Source organism: Coregonus clupeaformis, chromosome 13 (genome assembly GCF_020615455.1).
Source record: "Coregonus clupeaformis isolate EN_2021a chromosome 13, ASM2061545v1, whole genome shotgun sequence".
NCBI lineage: Eukaryota > Metazoa > Chordata > Actinopteri > Salmoniformes > Salmonidae > Coregonus > Coregonus clupeaformis.
This window is the reverse complement of record NC_059204.1, coordinates 43,430,756-43,454,313: the sequence shown is the minus strand read 5'-3', so window position 1 is coordinate 43,454,313 and position 23,558 is coordinate 43,430,756. Positions and strand designations below refer to the sequence as shown.

The 23,558-nt window shown below is 46.5% G+C and overlaps 1 protein-coding gene across 2 annotated transcripts in view; it reads right to left on the bottom strand.

Annotated features, from left to right (window-relative positions):
* The window catches only part of LOC121579528 (ephrin type-B receptor 4a), a 33,491-nt gene that overhangs the window by 6,357 nt on the left and 3,576 nt on the right, over positions 1-23,558 (bottom strand). For both annotated transcript variants that reach the window (XM_041894187.1, XM_041894188.1), the window contains exons 2-8: positions 11,327-11,397; positions 10,631-10,912; positions 8,987-9,377; positions 2,819-2,971; positions 759-1,094; positions 512-636; positions 77-251 (exon numbers count right to left, since the gene is read on the bottom strand). In XM_041894187.1, the coding sequence (XP_041750121.1) occupies positions 77-251; positions 512-636; positions 759-1,094; positions 2,819-2,971; positions 8,987-9,377; positions 10,631-10,912; positions 11,327-11,397 (1,533 nt within the window). The remainder of the gene's footprint in view (positions 1-76; positions 252-511; positions 637-758; positions 1,095-2,818; positions 2,972-8,986; positions 9,378-10,630; positions 10,913-11,326; positions 11,398-23,558) is intronic.

Here is a 23,558-nt window from a genome sequence, read left to right as displayed (position 1 = left end):
AAAAACCTGAGAATACTTTGTGGGCCTAGATATAGCCAGGCCTCCCTGAAAGAGTGAAGCCTGGGCCTTTCCTTACCGTCAGGCATGGTGCGGAAGGAGGCCGCTGGGCTGAAGCTGCCGTAGCCGGCCATGGTGCGAGCCCGGACCTGCACCTCATACTGAGTGGCCCTGCGGAGATCACTCAGCACCACCTGGTTACTGTCACTCTCCATGTAGCGACACAACCGCTCCTGCTCCTCACCTCGACGCTCCTGTAGGACGGAGAAAGGAGAAAGAGAGGGACCGAGAGAAAGAGGGATGGAGGAAGAGAGGGATAGAGGAAGAGAGGGATGGAGGAAGAGCGGGATGGAGGGACGGTGGGAAAACAAAAGCAGATAAGAAACCAGGTTTAGTCAGTGGGAGGGAGGTCAGAGTGATGTACACAGATGTAACAGTCAACTCCCTAAGACCTGAGGTGAGTCAGCGCTAGAGTATTTAACAGTGGGAGGACAGTGTGTCTGGCCATCCTCACCGTCTCACAGTAACGTAGCTGGTACTGAAGGATGGTGTAGTGCGGCTGGGCTGGAACTGACCAGTGGAGAGTCAGACTGCTCTCTGTAGAGATACTCTTCCTGATCACAGACACCAGAACTGGAACTGCACACACACCAACACAAAGAAACGACATTAAAAGATTGAATGTTGTTCTATATTCCTCTTCTAACCATATGACCCCAACCCCAAACCCTTCTCTCTTCCTCTCTGTGTCCCTCTCTCACCGTCGTGACTGGTTGTGATGTTGACAGTGTCGCTGGGTGCCCCCTTGCCGTTGGGCGGGGAGACCCCGTTGAGGGCCTGGATGGAGAAGGTGTATGTAGTGTGAGGCATGAGGCCCCAGACCACCACCCTGCGGCCCAGCAGGCCACGCTGAGAAGGCCGGTAGCTGACACTGTCCCCGCAGGGAGAGCAGGGGCCCCAGGGGGCCCCACACAGAGAACACTCCACAGAGTAACTCAGGTCAGTCCGGCCACCACTGTCCTGGGGCTCGCTCCACTCTAGGGTCACCGTGGTGTCGTTGATCTGGGTGACGATGCTACGCGGGGCAGAGGGGGGTCCTGGAGGACAGAGGGGGAAAGGAGAGGGTCACACACCACCTCATCAGGCAATCAGCAATCACAAATATTTAATCAGACAAAAGTACCAAGACATTTTCCATTTGAAGGCACTTTACTGTCCCGATGTGCCATATTACTGTTCCTCTGTTTCAGATTTGCATTGTCAATTAAATCACTTGCATGCTATTTGTCATGTTCCAGATACATTTCCAGCTAGCGTTTGGAGGAGCCACCAGGGAAGAGAGGCTGAGGGGCACAGCAGGAAACAACATTGTGATGCAGAATTGAATTGGTGCTCCAATTACACACGTCTACATTTCAATGATAATGATCAGCAGTTGAAGATTGTAGTAGGGGGATTGTGATTGCTGCCAGCCAAGTGGAACACAATTGCAATGCCACTCAGCCAGTGTGAATTAGTTCCTGCTCCTGCTAAGGAAACTGTGCCTTGTCATTGAGCCTGTGGCTAGGCCATTTACTGCTTCTCTGAGAGTAGTGCTTAGTAATATCAGCCACAATGCTCTCTGAGAGGTTGGGGTGGCCACAAATAGGAGGCAGTTGTATACCATCACAAAGGCCTACTGTTATTTAGCTTTCATTTACATCAACATCTAGGGATGAGGAGAGAAAGGGGCCTGTGATTAGTCAAAACATCTGGAGTGATAAAATAAATCAACTGTCTGACTTAATTAGGGACAACTGTAATTAAACCTGTGATTTAATAGGCTAGCAGAGTCTACAGGGAATTCTGTTTGTCCTCTACTGGTTTCAGTCTTCAGACGAGTTTCAGACTGCTGTTCGTTGCGAACTCTTTTCATGGCCATTCTGAGCGAGTTTGCCCAATTCATCTCCCGAGTGGCGAAGTGGTCTAAGGCACTGCATCGCAGTGCTCGCTGTGCCACTAGAGATCCTGGTTCGAATCCAGGCTCTGTCGTAGCCGGCCGCAACCGGGAGACCCATGGGGCGGCGCACAATTGGCCCAGCGTCGTCCAGGGTAGGGGAGGGAATGGCTGGCAGGGATGTAGCTCAGTTGGTAGAGCATGGCGTTTGCAACGCCAGGATTGTGGGTTCGATTCCCACGGGGGGCCAGTATGAAAAATAAAAATGTATGCACTCACTAACTGTAAGTCGCTCTGGATAAGAGCGTCTGCTAAATGACGTAAATGTAAATGTAAATTCAAAATGCCTCCAATTCACACGTGGCTGAATTGAAATTCCTGAATCCACACAGAGGTGTCACTCACGACCATCAATGCTTCCCTTCCTGGGAGTGACATCCAGGCTCCGCCCCGGCCCGCTCTACACCCGCTACAAAGGAGCTGCATCTCAATACGCTCAGCCCTGGGACAAAGGCCACAGAGCAGGTGAGAGGGGCTGAGCACAACAAGACCAGAAAAGAGAAGTAGAAGAGGAGCGAGCGACAACAAAGGAGGGAGGGCAACAAGAGAAACACAAGTTCAAAGTGAAAGAAAAGAACACAGAGTATCAGGGGAGAGTAAATAGAGGGTAGAGTATGTATGTAATGCACAGGAGGTTGGTGGCACCTCAGTTGGGGAGGACAGGCTCACGGTAACGGCTGGAGCGGCATGAATGGAATGGTATCAAATACATCAAACACATAGTTTCCATGTGGTTGATGCCATTCCATTTGCTCCGTTCCAGTCATTATTATGAGCCGTCCTCCCCTCAGCAGCCACCATTGATGTAATAATGTGTGTACTTACTGGTGCAGGGCGTGTCTGGGGTGTCAGAGTCAGCGCGGAGGTATCCTGGACGACACTGACACACAGGTGAGCCCGTCACCACAGCATGGCTAAACCCTGGACAGGCCTGGCACTGCCCCCCCGAGCCGGACCTAAACTGACCCACAGGACAGGCTGAGAGGAAGAGGGAGAGCGAGAGGCGAGAAGGAAAGTTAGCATGGCCCTGAACATCGCCACCAACCGCAGCATCAGAAACCATCACCGCAGGCAGCATAGCGTCCTATCATAGCGTGTCGGTTGGGAGCCAAAAAGCATATTCAAAAAAGACAAACAGTACCGGAACACTCATTAATCACTGCCAAGATACATAAACGCAATGAAATGGATGTGAATGCGCTCTCCTCTCCTTTGATCCCTCATTCACACGGACACCCGGCTTCAGTGTAAACAGCCCATAAATCAAACTTGCTCCCTGACACACCGGGCTCATTCAGCGAGGGGGATCCGGCACAGCAAGTGTGTGCGTGTGTGTGTTATTGCAATATCTGCTCTGTTCACTTTCTGTTTAAATAAACGTCTACAGAAATTAATCAAATACATAACTGGGCATCATATGTATTCATTTGTGGACTTTGAAAGTCTCATTTTAGCTACGTGAGCCCCTGTAAAGTACTGGGTAATAATAACAGACTCCTAAAGCATTAGTAATAACACCCACTCAGTATGAACACTAACCAAATGTTGAACCACATCACATCACATACAGTTGATGTCGGAAGTTTACATACACTTAGGTTAAAAAAAAAACTCGTTTTTCAACCACTCCACAAATGTCTTGTTAACGAACTATAGTTTTGTCAAGTCGGTTAGCACATCTACTTTGTGCATGACACAAGTCATTTTTCCAACAATTGTTTACAGACAGATTATTTCACTTAAAATTCACTGTATCACAATTCCAGTGGGTCAGAAGTTTACATACACTAAGTTGACCGTGCCTTTAAACAGCTTGGAAAATTCCAGAAAATGATGTCATGGCTTTAGAAGCTTCTGATAGGCTAATTGACATCATTTGAGTCAATTGGAGGTGTACCTGTGGATGTATTTCAAGGCCTACCTTCAAACTCAGTGCCTCTTTGCTTGACATCATGGGAAAATCTAAAGAAATCAGCCAAGACCTCCTTGGGAGCAATTTCCAAACGCCTGAAGGTACCACATTCATTTGTACAAACAATAGTACGCAAGTATAAACACCATGGGACCACGCAGCCGTCATACCGCTCAGGAAGGAGACGCGTTCTGTCTCCTAGAGATTAACGTACTTTGATGCGAAAACAGCAAAGGACCTTGTGAAGATGCTGGAGGAAACAGGTACAAAAGTATCTATATCCACAGTAAAATGAGTCCTATATCGACATAACCTGAAAGGCCGCTCAGCAAGGAAGAAGCCACTGCTCCAAAACCGCCATAAAAAAAGCCAGACTACGGTTTGCAACTGCACATGGGGACAAAGATCGTACTTTTTGGAGAAATGTCCTCTGGTCTGATGAAACAAAAATAGAACTGTTTGGCCATAATGACCATCGTTATGTTTGGAGGAAAAAGGGGGTTGCTTGCAAGCCGAAGAACACCATCCCAACCATGAAGCACAGGGGTGGCAGCATCATGCTGTGGGGGTGCTTTGCTGCAGGAGGGACTGGTGCACTTAACAAAATAGATGGCATCATGAGGAAGGAAAATTATGTGGATATATTGAAGCAACATCTCAAGACATCAGTCAGAAAGTTAAAGCTTGGTCGCAAATGGGTCTTCCAAATGGACAATGACCCCAAGCATACTTCCAAAGTTGTGGCAAAATGGCTTATGGACAACAAAGTCAAGGTATTGGAGTGGCCATCACAAAGCCCTGACCTCAATCCTATAGAAAATGTGTGGGCAGAACTGAAAAAGCGTGTGTGAGCAAGGAGGCCTACAAACCTGACTCAGTTACTCTAGCTCTGTCAGGAGGAATGGGCCAAAATTCACCCAACTTATTGTGGGAAGCTCGTGGAAGGCTACCCGAAATGTTTGACCCAAGTTAAACAATTTAAAGGCAATGCTACCAAATACTAATTGAGTGCATGTAAACTTCTGACCCACTGGGAATGTGATGAAAGAAATAAAAGCTGAAATAAATAATTCTCTCTACTATTATTCTGACATTTCACATCCTTAACATAAAGTGGTGATCCTAACTGACCTAAGACAGGAAATGTTTACTAGGATTAAATGTCAGGAATTGTGAAAAACTAATTTTAAATGTATTTGGCTAAGGTGAATGTAAACTTCCGACTTCAACTGTACATGCACCATCCATGGATAAAGACTTCTAACAAACTGCTGTTGCTCTACTTAGGAAAATTACTGCAGTTTTAGTTGTTATCTACTAATTGTATTTCTTCATGAGGGACAATAAAGTTGGGTTATATTGTACTGTATTTTATTGTATCGAATAACATGGTTATGCAAATCATCAGCAGTTAGTTAGAGCTACAGTTTTGGTTGTTATTTCTCTTGTACAGTGTCTATGTTTAATGGGTAGTTCAGTGTTTCTGAGAGAAAATCTGCAATTTTAAAGCTCATTTCCTGCATTTCTACACATTCTGCCATGGCTTATGCCGTGTTCTTATGCTATCTGAGTGACTCAAACAAACGTTATAACAAAATCAATTGGGCCCCATGCCATGACATTTAAAAAATGTTAGATTCTCTCTGACTGTCTAGTTTTTATAGATGATTATTCGTTTTCAAAGATGATCTTATAAAAAAATATATAGCTTCTTTATATTTTCTACATACTTATATCTGTTTTTAGTCATTTCAGATTACACTGACAATGTTTTACCATCCCGAAAATATATATATATTTTTAAAACAACCATATACATTATATTTCTTGGAGTGGCGGCAAAGTTTTAGCAGCGGCGGCCCGCCACTGCCAAATTAATATAGGGGAAACACTGTTTACAGGATTAATACAAAGCCAGGTTGTCTAACAGTGGAGGATTTTCCGACTCCCTGGAGCCGAGTTATCACTAACCAAATAGAGAGGCTAAACAGTTAAGGTGTTAACTCTGCCAGGCAGGAAGCTACATAAAAGCCCCGCGTCAACCTAATCGCTGAATAAGATGACATCATTACAATTCAAGTGGCCCTGGCTTTCTTTCCCAGACAGTATAAATAGGCTTTCTCTTTGTTATCCGTGTACACGATATAACTTTCACCCTGTCTCTCTCTCTCTTTCTCTCTACCTCTTTCTCTATTGTGTGTGAAGTGGGCCTTTGTATAGTAACACATGTATCAGAGCAGTACATGCGTTAAAAACAGGTGCAAACAGGTACCGAACACAACACAAAAGTATCTCCAAAGAATCACAAATGAATCCTTACAGCGATACTGCAGTCTCTACAATACATCTTAAGAAAAGGCTTTGACAGAAGGTGGAGCTGCTCTGAGGGTCATAGATTCCCCTAACAGACACAACCTCAGTGACCAGAGGCCAGGGAGCATCGAAGCCACCCAGAGACAGAAACAGAGGCAGAGAGAGACAGAGACAGAAACAGAAAAAAGAGGGAGAGAGAGACAGAGACAGAGAGAGACAGAGAAAGAGGGAGAGAGAGACAGAGACAGAGAAAGAGGGAGAGAGAGACAGAAACAGAAAAAAGAGGGAGAGAGAGAAAGAGGGAGAGAGAGACAGAGACAGAGAAAGAGGGAGAGAGAGACAGAGACAGAGAAAGAGGGAGAGAGAGACAGAGACAGAGAAAGAGGGAGAGAGAGACAGAGACAGAGAAAGAGGGAGAGAGAGACAGAGACAGAGAAAGAGGGAGAGAGAGACAGAGACAGAGAGAGAGACAGAGAAAGAGGGAGAGAGAGACAGAGACAGAGAAAGAGGGAGAGAGAGACAGAGACAGAGAAAGAGGGAGAGAGAGACAGAGACAGAGAGAGACAGAGAAAGAGGGAGAGAGAGACAGAGACAGAGAAAGAGGGAGAGAGAGACAGAAACAGAAAAAAGAGGGAGAGAGAGAAAGAGGGAGAGAGAGACAGAGACAGAGAAAGAGGGAGAGAGAGACAGAGACAGAGAAAGAGGGAGAGAGAGACAGAGACAGAGAAAGAGGGAGAGAGAGACAGAGACAGAGAGAGACAGAGAAAGAGGGAGAGAGAGACAGAGACAGAGAAAGAGGGAGAGAGAGACAGAGACAGAGAGAGACAGAGAAAGAGGGAGAGAGAGACAGAGACAGAGAAAGAGGGAGAGAGAGACAGAGAGAGAAAGAGGGAGAGAGAGACAGAGACAGAGAAAGAGGGAGAGAGAGACAGAGACAGACAGAGAAAGAGGGAGAGAGAGACAGAGACAGAGAGAGACAGAGAGAGAGGGAGAGAGAGACAGAGAAAGAGGGAGAGAGAGAGACAGAGACAGAGACAGAGAAAGAGGGAGAGAGAGACAGAGACAGAGAAAGAGGGAGAGAGAGACAGAGAAAGAGGGAGAGAGAGAGACAGAGACAGAGACAGAGAAAGAGGGAGAGAGAGACAGAGACAGAGAAAGAGGGAGAGAGAGACAGAGATAAGGCATCAGAGTGCTGTTCATAAATACCCTCTAACTGGCTGGCTGCTGGTGGGATGAGAAAGCGGTTTATAGCTAACAGATAGGCTCCAACCGGGCCACTTAAAGAGCTTTATGGCCTATCCCCCCCCTGACGGCACACTCTCCATACATCAACCCACACACATTGCCTTTAACGACACGCTTTCCTCTTTGGTGGAGAGGGATGCAAAATAAGAGTACAACCTCGTACATTAAAACGAGAAGACAGCAACAAAAGTTAGTTAAACACTGTCTGCTAAATGATATACTTGGCTGTGTGGTTATGCTAATGTTAATGTGCTACTGAGGCAGTAGCATGTGGGAGAGACAAAGTGAGAGAGAGAAGAAGAGAGAGTGTGTTCCCTTTCTCCTTAAAGCACAGTGTGGAATGTGACCCTATTGTGACCTTCCTTTTACATTTCTCCAGGGGGGAGTGGGAGACAGGGGTGGAGGCCTGTTTCACACACACTCACACACACATACACAGACACTCTCACACACACACACACACACACTGAAAGAATGAAATAAGAGCACAGCAATTAGCTAGACAGAGGCAACCCACCGCCTGTGGCATTGTGTCTGTGTGATGGTGTGTACATGAGGAAGAGAAGTGTCCTGCGCTGTGTGTTAGCTTGTGTTATCTTGGCAGAGATGTATTATTGCTTTTACGTGCTATTGTCCAACATTTTAAGTCATCTGCAATGCTGTGGTGTGCCTGTAATGACCTGCTGAGTGAGGCTGTTTTGGCTCTCGAGCAACTCCCTGTCAGAGCAGCAAAATACTGTATCTAACCACTGAAATGGAGGAGGAAAGAACCTTTACATGACATTTTAGCCATATAGCGGACACTCTTATCCAGAGTGACTTACAGTAGTGAGTCACACATTTTCATACTTTTTTTTCTTCTAACAAGAGGAATGAGTAAATCATTTGGCTTTTCGTTACACAGTATCAGCATTTCTGTCCATCTGTCTCTCTCCACCTGTGTGTGTGTACATGGATAATTTGACTCATTAGGAGAGTTGTACATCCGCAGAGAGAATACTCCCTGCTTCTCTCTCTGTTGTCAGGTTGGCTTTGATGTACCGGAAGATTCTTTACCTTTCTTTAATCTCCCTCCTCTTTTTCCCTCCTTTCTCTCTTTCCCTTCCTCCTCTCTTCTCCTCTCTTCCCCTCCCTCCATTCTTGGCTGATTCACTGGGTCTGTCTGACAGCCAGTCCTGACATGTCCTAAGCGCCACCCTCAGCCGCCCAGCCCTGTGACACCACCCTCACCTCTCACCTCTGACCTCTGCACCTCCCTCAGTCCCCCAGGCTTTAACCTGCCCCACCACAACACTCCCTGTTAATACTGCTTCTGTAAGCCTCTTCTCTTTTGTTCCCCGCTCTCCAACCCCCACCCGGCCACTTCTCCATTCTTTCATTGTTTAGGCCTCAACTCTGTGTATGTGTGAGAGACTGCGTGTGTGAAAGGACAGACAGAATAGATTCCCACCTAAACTGATGAGACGGCATACTCCCCTTGTCTTTCACCCCCCTCCACTCCTCACCTCTCCCCTTCCTCTCACCTGAGCAGTGGGTGTGTCCATCAGCAGGCTCGTATCCGGGCAGACAGCCACAGGAGGTAGTGGGCTGGCCCACCCATTGGCCATCCTCGCCGCAGAAGAGTTTGGGTGGGCGTGGCCGGGGCCCCTGCTGGGCAGCGTTGTCCACACACACCCCCTGGGCCTCCTGTACCAGGGTGCGGGGCACGGTCTCAGGGAAGGAGGACAGGGAGCTGGCAAGGGCAGGACACTTCTTAAAGAACACCCTGACAGACAGCAGGGCCATGCAGGCTCCCTGGGCCTGGAAGGCCAGGTAGAAGCCCCTCTTAGACAGAGGCCCCAGCCGCAGGGTCTTCACATTGAACTTACGCTCCCCACCCTTCCTCAGTAGGAAGTCTGCTGCCACTGTGTCCACCTACAGGATGACAGGAGGGAGAGGCAGACGGTCAACACAAACACAGGAAGTAATGTCTCTACATGGTATCCAACATCCCAACAGCCTACTTGAAGAGCTCACATTCCAGTGGGTTCCATCCATAATGGGTGTACATGTATATCTGTATATGTCAGTGTGTGTACAGCAGCTGGAACCGAAATTGAACAGAACCATAATTTGTTTTCGTTCCGTTCCACTTTACCAACCAGCAAAATAAAGTTCTGAACCGGTTCGAGACCCAAAAAAGTAGTTTTATATTCCGTTCTGTTCCGTTTTATTTAGCTCGACATCAAATTACTTCACCAATAAGTGCAGATAGAGCAGCTTGGTATGGAGTGGGTAAGCAATTTAATCTGTATAGGAAAGCCGTTAAGAGCAAATTGTATTTTGCCGTACCAGATTGGTTTAATCATAATGAAAGACACACACACTGTGCTGCCAGTCACAATGTAGGGCGTGAGAATCAACTGACATGTTGCGGGTGAGGAGAGAGCGAGAGAGGATGGGGGAAGCTTGCCTTGAAGCGCTGGGCATCTTGTTATGACATGCCTGATCTGAATTAGGCCCACATAATTACATCTACGGAGGAGCGGCTTCTATGGAGTAACATTGAATGTCTTTGAACTTCCAAGTTTGTTTAACGTTGGACCAGAGCTAACAAGCTTGTGTTTGCAGAGCAGCACTAGAATTAAAAACAGTTAATAAATCCAATGTGAAACGTGATAACTATAGTATCCTTAACTAGCATTGAACAAGTTAATCCATTCTTTTAAACTTCTCTCCCTAATTTCTGAATCATGCTTGTAACATTGTCAGTAGGCTACAGTAACCTATGCTTTAGAGGGGAGGGGCAGGTATCCTACACACACAAACCCACCGGCAAAGATTTCCAGCTGGCAGGCAGGCAGACGCTGGAATAAGTTTCTGAATGACAGAGTGAGGGCTTTGCATAGGCGCTTTGTTTTGCGATTTTTGTGGGACTGGAAAAAAATTACGTTATTAACCGGTTCCCATGCTTTTAAAAACAGTATTTCTGTTCCGGAACAGTATAGATCACTTTCGTTTCTGGTTCGGGTTCTGTTCCTCAAATAATGTAGTTATTTTCCGGTTTTCGGTTCTGTTCCCTTAACCGGTTCCAACCCTTGGTGTGTATACCTTGGTGTAGGAGTTCTTAATCCAGAAGGGATGTGCTGCTGAGTGTTGATGTGTGTGTGTATACAATAGCTGTGTACCTTAGTATAGGGGTTCTCCATCCATGATGGGTGTGTAGGTGTAGCCTCGTCAGAGTCGGCCTGGTAGTAGTAGAGGTTGAAGGTCTCCTTGCAGCTGCGGTGGTGTGTGACCCTGGACGAACACTCGATCATGGTGAAGCGCAGCTCCACGTACACCTGGGACGCTCCCCGCCGTTGAATCAGCCCGCTGCGCAGCCAATGACTGGACGAGCCGTCCGTCTGGCAGATCTGATAGGTCCTCACACTGTTGTTCTCCTCGTCCAGACCACTCACCTCCTCCCACTGAGACAGGGGGCGGGAGTAGAGGAGGAAATATGTTTAGATAGCAAGCCCATCAATGAAACATTGTTATACAGTGGGTATACAGGGTGTAAACTTATGAGGAATAAAGTGAGTTCAAAAGTAGGAGGATGGACCTATTTCTACAGAGAGAGAGAGAGAGAGAGAGAGAGAGAGAGAGAGAGAGAGAGAGAGAGAGAGAGAGAGAGAGAGAGAGAGAGAGAGAGAGAGAGAGAGAGAGAGAAAGAGAGAGAGAGAGAGAGAGAGAGAGAGAGAGAGAGAGAGAGAGAAAGAGAGAGAGAAAGAGAGAGCGAGAGAGAGAAAGAAAGAGAGAGAGAGAGAGAGAGAGAGAGAGAGAGAGAGAGAGAGAGAGAGAGAGGACAATGAGAGGATATGTTTGGGGGTCAGTTTACGCACCAGAGGGTTGTCACGGGAGTAGATGGTCCATCTGAGATCTGACGTCTCGGTCTTAGTGTTCATCAGAACCTCTGTGAAGACAGACATGAGAAATGTTAGGACACATCCTGCAGGGGAGGACACTTCACACACTTCAACAGCCGTCACAGAGATATACAGATATAACACTTTCACAGTGCTCACCGTGTTCAATTGATAGAGGCAGTAGAACTGTGTCATTCAACTAGCTATAGCTAAATGCTGTGCTTCAATGTAAAGAGAGAGAGGTGGTTGATTATATAGTCACTACAGAGAGAGGGAGCAACTGAGTTCTGAGCCGAATAGTCCCTGCTCCCTTCCTCTCTTTTTGGCTCTGTTCCCCTACACCCCTTTCCCTCCCACCCTCCCTCTCCTCCATGTTTGTGGTCAGTGTCCAATACAAGTCTGTCCTGAGGCCTCCCCGCTTGTTTCTAGATAAAGAATAACCTGCTGAGAAACCCCTCTATCCTCAGGGGGAGAGGGGGACATAGGTACTAGCTGTGGGAACAAGGGGATATTCAAAATTGATATACACAACACAATAGACACATGAATGCACGCAAACAAGCCCACTCTCATGTAGTCACAGTGCGCACACAAATACACACACTTGTCTTGCGCATACACCTACGGCACAACAACACCCCTCCAGCCGTGATTAAAAATGAATAGATTTTGTGTAATCTCCTGAAGCGTAGGCAGACTGCCAGGTCCCTAACAGCCAGAACAGTTCTGCTATGATTGAGTAATTCAACATGGACTGGGGCCGGAACTGGAACAATGCAGAAATGTCACAGGCAAGCGGAGCTGAAATGATTTCTTTTCCTGCGAAAATGCCTCTTCCTCCAGACGTCCCTCAGTAGATTGGCTCTCTACTGTATTGTGGGCCGCCCATGACTTATTGATGGAATGAGGTTTCCTTCCATCAGAAGCCCAGTGGTGTGTTTTAGAGTCTGTCCGCCCCTAAGGGGTTTCCTTGCAGGGGTCCTTCTAAGGGGTCAGGCTGTCTGCAGGTAAGATGGTCACATGACCATCCCCGGCCGTGCCCACATCATCTCCCCACTACCAGGCTTCCTTTGATCTATTTATACACCCCCTCAGTGCACAAATACTAATTCTCTTTCTTCTATCTTCAGTTGCTTCTCTCTCTCACCCCACCCTCCCTCTGTCTCGTAAGGGAATTACTTTTATCTTAGTGCACTCTACTCTCTGGCACAGTCTGCTTTTGTAAAGATAGAATGAAAGTTTTCTATCACTTGTGTGTTTTCTGGGTCAGCTGTGTTCAGAACAGAGCAGCACCATGCCATCAATAATTCTGATATTGATGGCATATGAAACCTACAGGTTTGACAGATTGTCATTACACTGAGGCACATTTGATATAATGCGCCCTTTAACAGTCTCCCCTCCCTGTCTCTGACAAGCGAAACACTTCTCTCTCTCTCTCTATCCATATCACTCACTCTCTCCATCTCCATTGACAGTCCCTGAGAGCCCTGACATCTCCCTCCCTCTCTCTCTCTCTCTCTCTCTCTCCCGCTCTCCCTCCGTATCTTTACCACTCTCTCTTCTCCCATCCTTCCCTGGTACTAGCAGGCTGCAGAGGGCTGATAAGCACAGTCCAGAATTAAGAAATCAACACCCAGGGGGCAAGGAGAGAGGGAGATGAGGGGTTAAGGGGGAACAGGAGTGGAAAAAGTGTAAATCCAATGGAGGAATGGGAAGGCATGGTGGTGAGGTGGAAATGGAGGGTTGAAGAAAACACGATCTCACCCGGTGTTTCCCCAGTGTGTGTTCTGCCTCAAGTTCACAGGAAACCAAATTACACACCGTCTTCATGGTGGTAACTGGTGTGACACTATAAAATGGAGTCGCGCGCACACACAACCACACACACTGTGCCATTCCTCACCTGCTCCTACTGATGTCCTATGATGATCACTCATAAGGAGCAGCGGAAACACAACTGTCAGCCCCCTCCTGGCACAGCCGGTTACGCCAGCCGTGCGAGTATGAGGTGAGTGTGTGTGTAATCAGTGTTTATCACTGCTCTATCATTATGTTTTATGAGACAGGATGCACGTGTGGGCCTGAGTGTTTTTACACTGGGTGTACCAAACATTAGGAACACCTGCTCTTTCCATGACATAGACTGACCAGGTCAAAGCTATGATCCCTTATTGATGTAATTTGTTAAATCCACTTCAATCAGTGTAGATGAATGGGAGGAGACAGGTTAAAGGATTTTTAAGCCTTGAGACAATTGAGACATGGATTGTGTATGTGTGCTATTCAGAGGGTGAATGGGCAAGACAGAATATTTAAGTGCCTTTGAACGGGGTATGGTAGTAGGTGCCAGGCGCACCGGTTTGAGTGTATCAAGAACTACAACACTGCTGGGGTTTTCACGCCCAACAGTTTCACGTGTGTCTCAAGAATGGTCCAACACCCAAAGGACATCCAGCTAACTTGACACAACTGTGGGAAGCATTGGAGTCAACATGGGCCAGCATCCCTGTGGAACGCTCTCGACACCTTGTAGAGTCCATGCCCAGACGAATTGAGGCTGTTCTGAGGGAAGGTGTCCTAATGTTTGGTTTACTCAGTGTATATGCATGTACAGACATGCAGTACACTCATAGAAAAAAAGGTGCTATCTAGAACCTTAAAGGGTTCTTCGGCTGTCCCCATAGGAGAACCCTTTGAAGTAGCGCTGTCCACGACAAAAAAAATATCTTAGTCGACCGAGAGTTGTCTGTTCTTTCGACCAATCGATGGTCAAAATATAATTTAATTTTTCCATGTATAGACACACCCTATGTTTGAATAAAATAAACTATACAGTATGTAGGCTCCTGAGCTTGTCTGATGCTTTAAGCACTGCGATTAAAAAATAAGACACACAAATTACTAAAGAGGAAACAAGAGATCAATTTAGCCTAACCAGAAGACCCTCCTACTCCCGCTGCTGCTGGCCTTTGCAGATTCTGCCATTACGCTCCTAAAGTTGCCAGTAATAGGCTACACCAGCGGTTGGCAACCTTTTCTATTTGGAGTGCCAAGTTATCCCATCATTTCTATCCCATCATTTCTACTCATCTGCATGCCAGTTGTGATTTTCATATGCACATTTTCATGGAACAGTTTCATTTCATTTATAATAAAGTCTTCATTCCTCAAAATCAATGTAGTTAATCAAAATTATATATAAATAAAAATGATACAAATCTAAAAGTAACTTCTACTGCCATTGCCAATATGTAAAAATAGCATACATAAACCAACAAATAAAAACATTGCTGCCTGCAGGTAGAAAATATCCTGATAAAAAGAAATATCCTATAAATCACATTGGCCACGCATGGCCTGTCTGCAAGAAACTTGAAACTTTGTATCAAGTATTAACTTGGTCCAGCCCGATCGTGCTAGCAAACTTGCAACATTGTATAAAATATTCTGGACCCTCAGTTTCCCGCACCAGTGAGCTCCAGACAGACAGACACAGCTGTAGACTATATGCGCAAGGGATAAGAAGTAATCAGGTAGGCCTATTTTATGACGTTTCCACCGGATCAGAGCATTACATTTTTCCCCCCTTTCATGGTGACTGGTTATCGAAAGGGAGAGAGCTGGAAAGATTTTTCAAATAGGCTACATTGAGGAACTATTGTCATTCCCAATTGATGTAAAAACAGACTTTGTTTACTTGCTGTTTGAGGCGAAGGAAAAATTACTTTGAGAAGCTAAACAGTGATGGTAAGTTAAGACAATCAGAAATATTATCAGATCCCCAAATTGGCATATTTATAAGCCTACATTTGCACGCAGGCCAGGTAGTCTAGGCCTAGTTCTATGTGTAATCAGGTGCGTGTCCTTACTCAAGATTGACAGGAGCGCTCTAAACAAAAGACAATTAATACATTGATGAATCACAAGTGTAGCCTAGGTTGTGCGCTCTGCAAACAACGTGTCCACTCCTACAATGACAACGGCAAGACTGTAATAATAATAATATATTGAATGCATTAATGACCGTAATCAAACAAACATTGTAGATTAGAAATGATGGGAATTAAAGGTAAATGTACTGCAGGTGATACTGGTGTTCCACCCCCGCGGCCTCCGCAATGGACTAGTCCACCGAGACAGGCGTGAATCAGACAGGTGTCTCGTGTGCCATAACATTGTTTTATATATATTTGCCACTGCTCGACTAAAAAAATCTCGGCCGACCAACAGCCTATCGACCAAACAATCAACGAGTCGACTAAATGGGGTCAGCCCTACTTTGAAGAACCGTTTTTGGTTGCAGGTAGAACCCTTTTGGGTTCCATGTAGAACCCTTTCTACAGAGGGTTCTACATGGAACCCAAAAGGGTTTTACCTGGAACCAAAAACGGTTCTCCTATGGGGACAGCCAAAGAACCCTTTTGAAAAGTTTTTTTTATCTAAGAGTGTACAGCCCATCCAACAGTAAATGGAGGTTATCATTGAGATGGGGCTGACTGAACACACACGCCACACACACACACACACACACACACACACACACACACACACACACACACACAGGCAGGTCCCCTGCCTAAGAGTGTTCCCTGTTAGCTGGAGACGTCCTTAATCCTGGCTTTCCACCACCCCAGAGAGCAGTAAAGACTCTGGGCAGGGCTCTCTCTCCAGGGTCTGGCTGTCCAATAGAGGCTAGAGAATCCCTGTCCCCGTAGGCTCCAACCCCATCCACTCCACATAGCAGGTGAATAAACCCAAATGCCTCCGCTCTTAAAATAAGTGACCTTGAATATGATAGCATGACTCCATCGATCAGAGTTGGAACACAAACCCTATCTTTAATTACAGACCGACTTCTTCACTTTCTTCACTACCTCTCCGCTACTTGCCCTTCCGCTCTCTTGCTTTCTCTCCCTCTATTTCCTCTCCAGTGGCTCTGGAGTGTGATAGGGAAATTATAGGCCTGTGAGCCTTCACCCTGCATCGACTACAATTAGACCCTCGCTTTAATTAAGGAAACTCAGAGTGCCAATTACCCCCTACACGCCTAGAGAGAGGGAGAGATAGAGAGAGGGAGAGATAGAGAGAGGGAGAGATAGAGAAGGGAAGAGGAAGAGCGAAAGGGGGAGGGTAGCTGAGAAGGAGAGGGAGAGAACAGAGATTCAGGTTAGGGTAGGATGGGAGAACATGCTGAGAGGAGAGAGGGAAAGAGCAAGAAAAACAGAGGGAGAGCGCTCAGGAGAGTGGGGAGAAGGGTGGGGAGAAGGGTGGGGAGAAGAGTGGGGAGAAGAGTGGGGAAAAGAGTGGGGAGAAGAGTGGGGAGAAGGGTGGGGAGAAGAGTGGGAGAAGGGGTGAGGAGAAGGGTGGGGAGAAGAGTGGGGAGAAGAGTGGGGAGAAGGGTGGGGAGAAGGGTGGGGAGAAGAGTGGGGAGAAGAGTGGGGAGAAGGGTGGGGAGAAGGGGTGGGGAGAAGAGTGGGGAGAAGAGTGGGGAGAAGGGTGGGGAGAAGAGTGGGGAGAAGGGTGGGGGAGAAGAGTGGGGAGAAGGGTGGGGAGAATAGTGGGGAGAAGGGTGGGGAGAAGGGTGGGGAGAAGAGTGGGGAGAAGGGTGGGGAGAAGAGTGGGGAGAAGGGTGGGGAGAAGGGTGGGGAGAAGAGTGGGGAGAAGGGTGGGGAGAAGGGTGGGCGGGAGAGTGTTGGACAGGGCTGACCTGGGTTAAGGAGTCATGGGACAGCTGGGAGGGAGAGAGAGATAGAAACAGATGAAGGGAGAAAGGGAGTGATGAAAAAAGACGAGTGGAGCTTATCAGGGCATTTTGCCCCTAAGACACTGCCTTCCACTATTCATGCGCATGAGTGTGTGTGTTTGTGCAGAACAGCAGTTCTTAAAGTGTGTGTGTTTGTGTGTTTGACATGGAGTTGAGCCTGTGAGATTAGGTCTCCCCCTCTCCTCTAATCCCACTCCCCTCCTCCCTGTTTCCTGCTTCTCTCCTGGTCTGGAGGGAGCTGAGGAGTGATGGACTGGCCACTGACATCCTCACACTGCAGTCAGCAGGCCTACTAGAGCAAGAGGCCCTCTGAGGAAACATTACACTTCACTCTCTGCTCTTATAATAAGGGCCCCGAATGATAGCGCATGGACCTGCGTGAGTGTTTACATGTAGCCTGTGTGTGTTTGAGAGAGAGGTACATCTATATCACTGAGTGTACAAAACATTAAGAACACCTTTCCATGACATAGACTGACCAGGTGAATCCAGGTGAAAGCTATGATCCCTTATTGATGTCATCTGTTAAATCTCTTCAATCAGTGTAGATGAAGAGGAGGAGACAGGTTAAAGAAGGATTTTTAAGCCTTGAGACATTTACATTTACATTTTAGTCATTTAGCAGACCCTCTTATCCAGAGCGACTTACAGTTCGTGAGTGCATACATTTTGAGACATGGATTGTGTATATGTGCCTTTCAGAGGGTGAATGGGCAAGACAAAAGATTTACAGTTGAAGTTGGAAGTTTACATACATCTTAGCCAAATACATTTAAACTCAGTTTTTCACAATTCCTGACATTTAATCCTAGCAAAAATTCCCTGTCTTAGGTCAGTTAGGACCACCTAACAGTAGAGAGAATGATTTATTTCAGCTTTTATTTATTTCATCACATTCCCAGTGGGTCAGAAGTTTACATACACTCAATTAGTATTTGGTAGCATTGCCTTTAAATTGTTTAACTTGAGTCAAACGTTTTGGGTAGCCTTCCACAAGCTTCCCACAATAAGTTGGGTGAATTTTGGCCCATTCCTCCTGACAGAGCTGGTGTAACTGAGTCAGGTTTGTAGGCCTCCTTGCTCGCACACGCTTTTTCAGATCTACCCACACATTTTCTATAGGATTGAGGTCAGGGCTTTGTGATGGCCACTCCAATACCTTGACTTTGTTGTCCTTAAGCCATTTTGCCACAACTTTGGAAGTATGCTTGGGGTCATTGTCCATTTGGAAGACCCATTTGCGACCAAGCTTTAACTTCCTGACTGATGTCTTGAGATGTTGCTTCAATATATCCACATAATTTTCCTTCCTCATGATGCCATCTATTTTGTGAAGTGGACCAGTCCCTCCTGCAGCAAAGCACCCCCACAGCATGACGCTGCCACCCCCGTGCTTCACGGTTGGGATGGTGTTCTTCGGCTTGCAAGCCCCCCCCTTTTCCTCCAAACATAACGATGGTCATTATGGCCAAACAGTTCTACTTTTGTTTCATCAGACCAGAGGACATTTCTCCAAAAAGTACGATCTTTGTCCCCATGTGCAGTTGCAAACCGTAGTCTGGCTTTTTTATGGCGGTTTTGGAGCAGTGGCTTCTTCCTTGCTGAGCGGCCTTTCAGGTTATGTCAATATAGGACTTGTTTTACTGTGGATATAGATACTTTTGTACCTGTTTCCTCCAGCATCTTCACAAGGTCCTTTGCTGTTGTTCTGGGATTGATTTGCACTTTTCGCACCAAAGTACGTTCATCTCTAGGAGACAGAACGCGTCTCCTTCCTGAGCGGTATGACGGCTGCGTGGTCCCATGGTGTTTATACTTGCGTACTATTGTTTGTACAGATGAACGTGGTACCTTCAGGCGCTTGGAAATTGCTCCCAAGAATGAACCAGACTTGTGGAGGTCTACAATTTTTTGTCTGAGGTCTTGGCTGATTTATTTTGATCTTCCCATGATGTTAAGCAAAGAGGCACGGAGTTTGAAGGTAGGCCTTGAAATACATCCACAGGTACACCTCCAATTGACTCAAATGATGTCAATTAGCCTATCAGAAGCTTCTAAAGCCATGACATCATTTTCTGGAATTTTCCAAGCTGTTTAAAGGCACAGTCAACTTAGCGTAGATGTCCTAACCGACTTGGCAAAACTATAGTTTGTTAACAAGAAATTTGTGGAGTGGTTGAAAAACGACTTTTAATGACTCCAACCTAAGTGTATGTAAACTTCCGACTTCAACTGTAAGTGCCTTTAACCGGGTATGGTAGTAGGTGCCAGGCGCACCAGTTTGAGTGTGTCAAGAACTACAACGCTGCTGGGTTTTTCACACTCAAGAGTTTCCCATGTGTATCAAGAATGGTCCACCACCCAAAGGACATCCAGCCAACTTGACACAACTGTGGGAAGCACTGGTGTCAACACGGCCCAGCATCCCTGTCGAACGCTTTCGACACCTTGTAAAGTCCATGCCCCGACAAATTGAGGCTGTTCTGAGGGCAAAAGGGGATGCAACTCAATACTAGGAAGGTGTTCCTAATGTTGTGTACACTCAGTGTATATACTGTATATATATATATATATATATATATATATATATATATATAGAGAGAGAGAGAGAGAGAGAGAGAGAGAGAGAGAGAGAGAGAGAGGAGTGAGGAAAGAAAGTGAGAATGAGGGTGTTAATGTTTGAGAGAGAGAGAGAGAGAGAGAGAGGAGTGAGGAAAGAAAGTGAGAATGAGGGTGTTAATGTTTGACTCCTAGTTTGATATGCTCCTCTTCAGGGATGCATGCCAAACAGGCTGGCCCAGGCCAGGCAGGCAGATACTAGTGTCCCTGTGCTCTCCTTCCCTCCCAGGACACAACCTGATCCAATGACTGTTGGGAGAAGGCTACTGGCTATTAGAACTGGACAGGGTCACTCTATGTGTGGGTATGTGTGTGGGTGTGCAGCCAGAGTTGAATAACACAGCTGGGAACCAAAACGGCTGACCATAGCAGTGGGGATTAAGTGTATTAAACCTACCCTCCGAGTCTGGTATTCATTTTGGCTCAGAAATGTGCAGGCTGTTTTGGGTAAAGTTCTAATATTGTGGCTGAAATTCCCGTGCCACAGCAGAACATATTGAAGTTGAAACAGCAGCATTTCCACACAACAGACTGCGGTAGTTGTCTCCAGAACATTTCTGTCACATTGCAGCTAGCTAATTGCGGAGATTGTTCAGCAGTAGACAGTAGTAATGTTCTGGGTTTGTTTCTCCCTGGTTTGATTTTTCTTTAGCTAATCTTACACCAAAGGGGTGATCTGAAAGAGTTCCGTTGACTTCCCACATCTCCCTCCCTGGCTAACAAAAGACACTGAGCTATGGGTGAGATTAAACTCCATAAAAGCCTAATTAAGAAGAGCTGGAGTGGAACAAAAAACTCTGAGTCCTCCCTCCATCCCCTCACCCCCCTCCCTTTGAGAGAAAGAGAGAACCACAGTGGAACAGCTTGTTACAAGATCAAGTAACCTCACCGATTATTGAGGGGAAAACAATGGTACAGTTAGTTGGCATGGGTTTGATCGGCATCTTAATTAAACCAATGTGTGTGTCACTGTGTGTTTAGAACAGAAGGTTTAGGATTAAGTCAACCTCAAATCAAAGGGAGTTGTGTTTCTGTTTAATTACTGATAGGGACTCAATGGTAACAAGTGTGACGGAGATAACTCATTATGTTTATAAGGATTTATAAAGAGTTTATAAAGTGTTGAAAAAAATGTGTTGAATGAAACATACACTTTGGCTCTGGAACAGGTCCGTTTTTCAAAGTGGGCATAATCTCCATGCACTTTTAGCATGTTTACTGTCTGTTTTGTTTAGTGATTCTTTCTATATTTCTGATTCTGTCGTTCAACCCACTTCTCTCTCCCCATCCCAGGACTCAAGTCGCATCCTTATAATTATCTCTGGACACAAAATGTGTTTGCATGCATCTCCATGTCAGTCACACTGGGAGAGTCTCCCGCCCACTAAACACTGGGAAAAATACCAAACAAAAGGTCAGCTCTCTCACACACACTTCTACAGACGCACTCAAATATGCTCTGACGCAAAGGTACACGCATCGACTGCAGAAAATAATACAACCAACATTTACTGTCAGGGCTCTCTAACGTCTGCCTTCTTTACCATATCGAGCTTCGGGGTCCCCATTGGTTACAGAATATTATTACAAACTGTATTACAACTGTATATAGTCCTTTTTACATAAACCATGCAGATACACCACACACGCGCAAACACACACAGGGTCTCAGTGACTAATCCACAGTGGGAGGTGGACAGCTTGAAGCTGGGGGACAGTCAGTCTGAATGGTAGAACAGACTCAGGCTACAAAAACCATCCAAAGATCGGCACATCCAAGCCCAGATACAAGAGAATACTCGCCCTGCATGGGTCTTCTCTTTCATTCTGATACATCACACATCCCCCTCTTTCTCTCTTTCAGCAGCCAAGGAAAGCCAAACACATTGAGGGGTACAGCTCAAAATCTTCCTCCCACTGTTCTTTCCTCTTAAAAGCTTAAGACACAAACCCCTTTGGAACAGATTTCCCAAAGAGGGAAATAAGACAGAGATATATTGTATGATGATGGATGAAATGGTGAAACTAGTGTGAACATGTAGTGTCCTCTCTTTGTCTGAGTAGCTGTGTGGTGGGACTGGAAGCCTGCTGCCTGCCTGCAGAGCTCAGTGTTGTTCCTGTATTTAGGACAGGTATTCTGGGGCTCAGGGGAATCACAGCAAGTATACAGGCATGGGAAGTCCCTTGGCCTCACAGCCAGGTGCTTCTGATTATCACCTACTGCACACACACACTAAACACAGACACACACCCTCTCACTTTCTGTCAGCCTCGTTCTAATTTCTACTTGACTTGATAGCAGTCTCTCCCTCTCACCCTCTGGCATAAATGACCTTCTCCATAAGTGTCATTCTCAGTCCTTGTCTTTTTTGATAGGCTGTGGCCTCATTCCCTGTCCTCTGCTGCCTGTCCCCTCTCTAGTCGTCCCCATTGTGTCCCCTCTCACAGTGAGTGGCGTGTGGGTGGAGGTGCAGAGGAGAGCACTTGGGTCGCCTGCCCCGCCTTTTGCCAGTCTGTCAGTGTGTCACTGACATTGATGCATGGACTGGGGGGCTGGTGGTGGTGGACTGGGGGGCTGGTGGTGGTGGACTGGGGGGCTGGTGGTGGTGGACTGGGGGGCTTTTTCTATCACACCATCTACCCGGACTACCGTCCACCTGTCATATTTCCATATGCATCGCATCTCATTTGTGACTAAAATAGTCTTGATAACCAACCCAGACCCACTCAGAAACCCATCTGTCTAGGCCGAGGCCAGTCTGCGGAGGCAACTTCATCAGGCCACTCAAGAGAGAGAGCGAGAAAGAAAAAGTGTTGCTGGAGAGTAGAAGCCGATTGGCCTGTAGATTACAGCTGCATGACTCGGATGCCTGTTTAACTCTTCAAGGGGCTAATCGTGGGATTAAGCCACAGAGGATGATGGGCTGGGGGTGTCAGTGAGGGGGGAGGATTGCTTTAAATGCAAATCCCTTTTTATAAAAATCGGTTCCATTTAATAGGATTTCTGGGAAGAAATCCGCATTTCCGCGGCAGGGGAGACAGTGGTAAGTCCAGACTGCACTGCCTCGCTCACACAGCAGAGAGAGAGTCAACGGAAAGAGTTACAAAATAAAAGAGTGCAGGGGAGGGAGGCGAGGCCCTAACTCTTTCACCTAGGACTCGGGCTCCCGAGTGGCGCAGCGGTCTAAGGCACTGCATCTCAGTGTTTGAGGCGTCACTACAGACCCCCTGGTTTAATTCCAGGCTGTATCACAACCGGCCGTGATTGGGAGTCCCATAGGGCGGCGCACAATTTGCCCAGCATCGTCCGGGTTTGGCCGGTGTAGGCCGTCATTGTAAATAAGAATTTGTTCTTAACTGACTTGCCTAGTTAAATAAAGGTAAATAAATAGGACCTCTTGCATTCTGAATAAAAACATAATTTTAGCATTTGCTGGTTTTAGACAATGGGCTTATGGGTTGTGAAGCAGAATGTCACTCATCATGGCACTCTATCCAAGGTATGAGAAAGAGTGAGGGAGAGAGAGAAAGAAAGAGTGAGGGAGAGAGAAAAAGAGTGAGGGAGAGAGAGAGAAAAGAGGAGGAGAAAATGAGAAGGCAACAGAGAGAGGATGAGCCTTTAGATTGGTGTCTTTTGGGGGGTTAGTTAATCTTGGAGGCTGATTGTGAAGGCTCACTGGCTCACTCGGGTGGAAGTCTATTTTTTCTTCAAACTTTTTCCGACAAAGACCACTAAATATCTGATATACGATATGCACAGGGATCAGCCTTTGTTTAATCATTCACACACACACACACACACACACACACACACACACACAC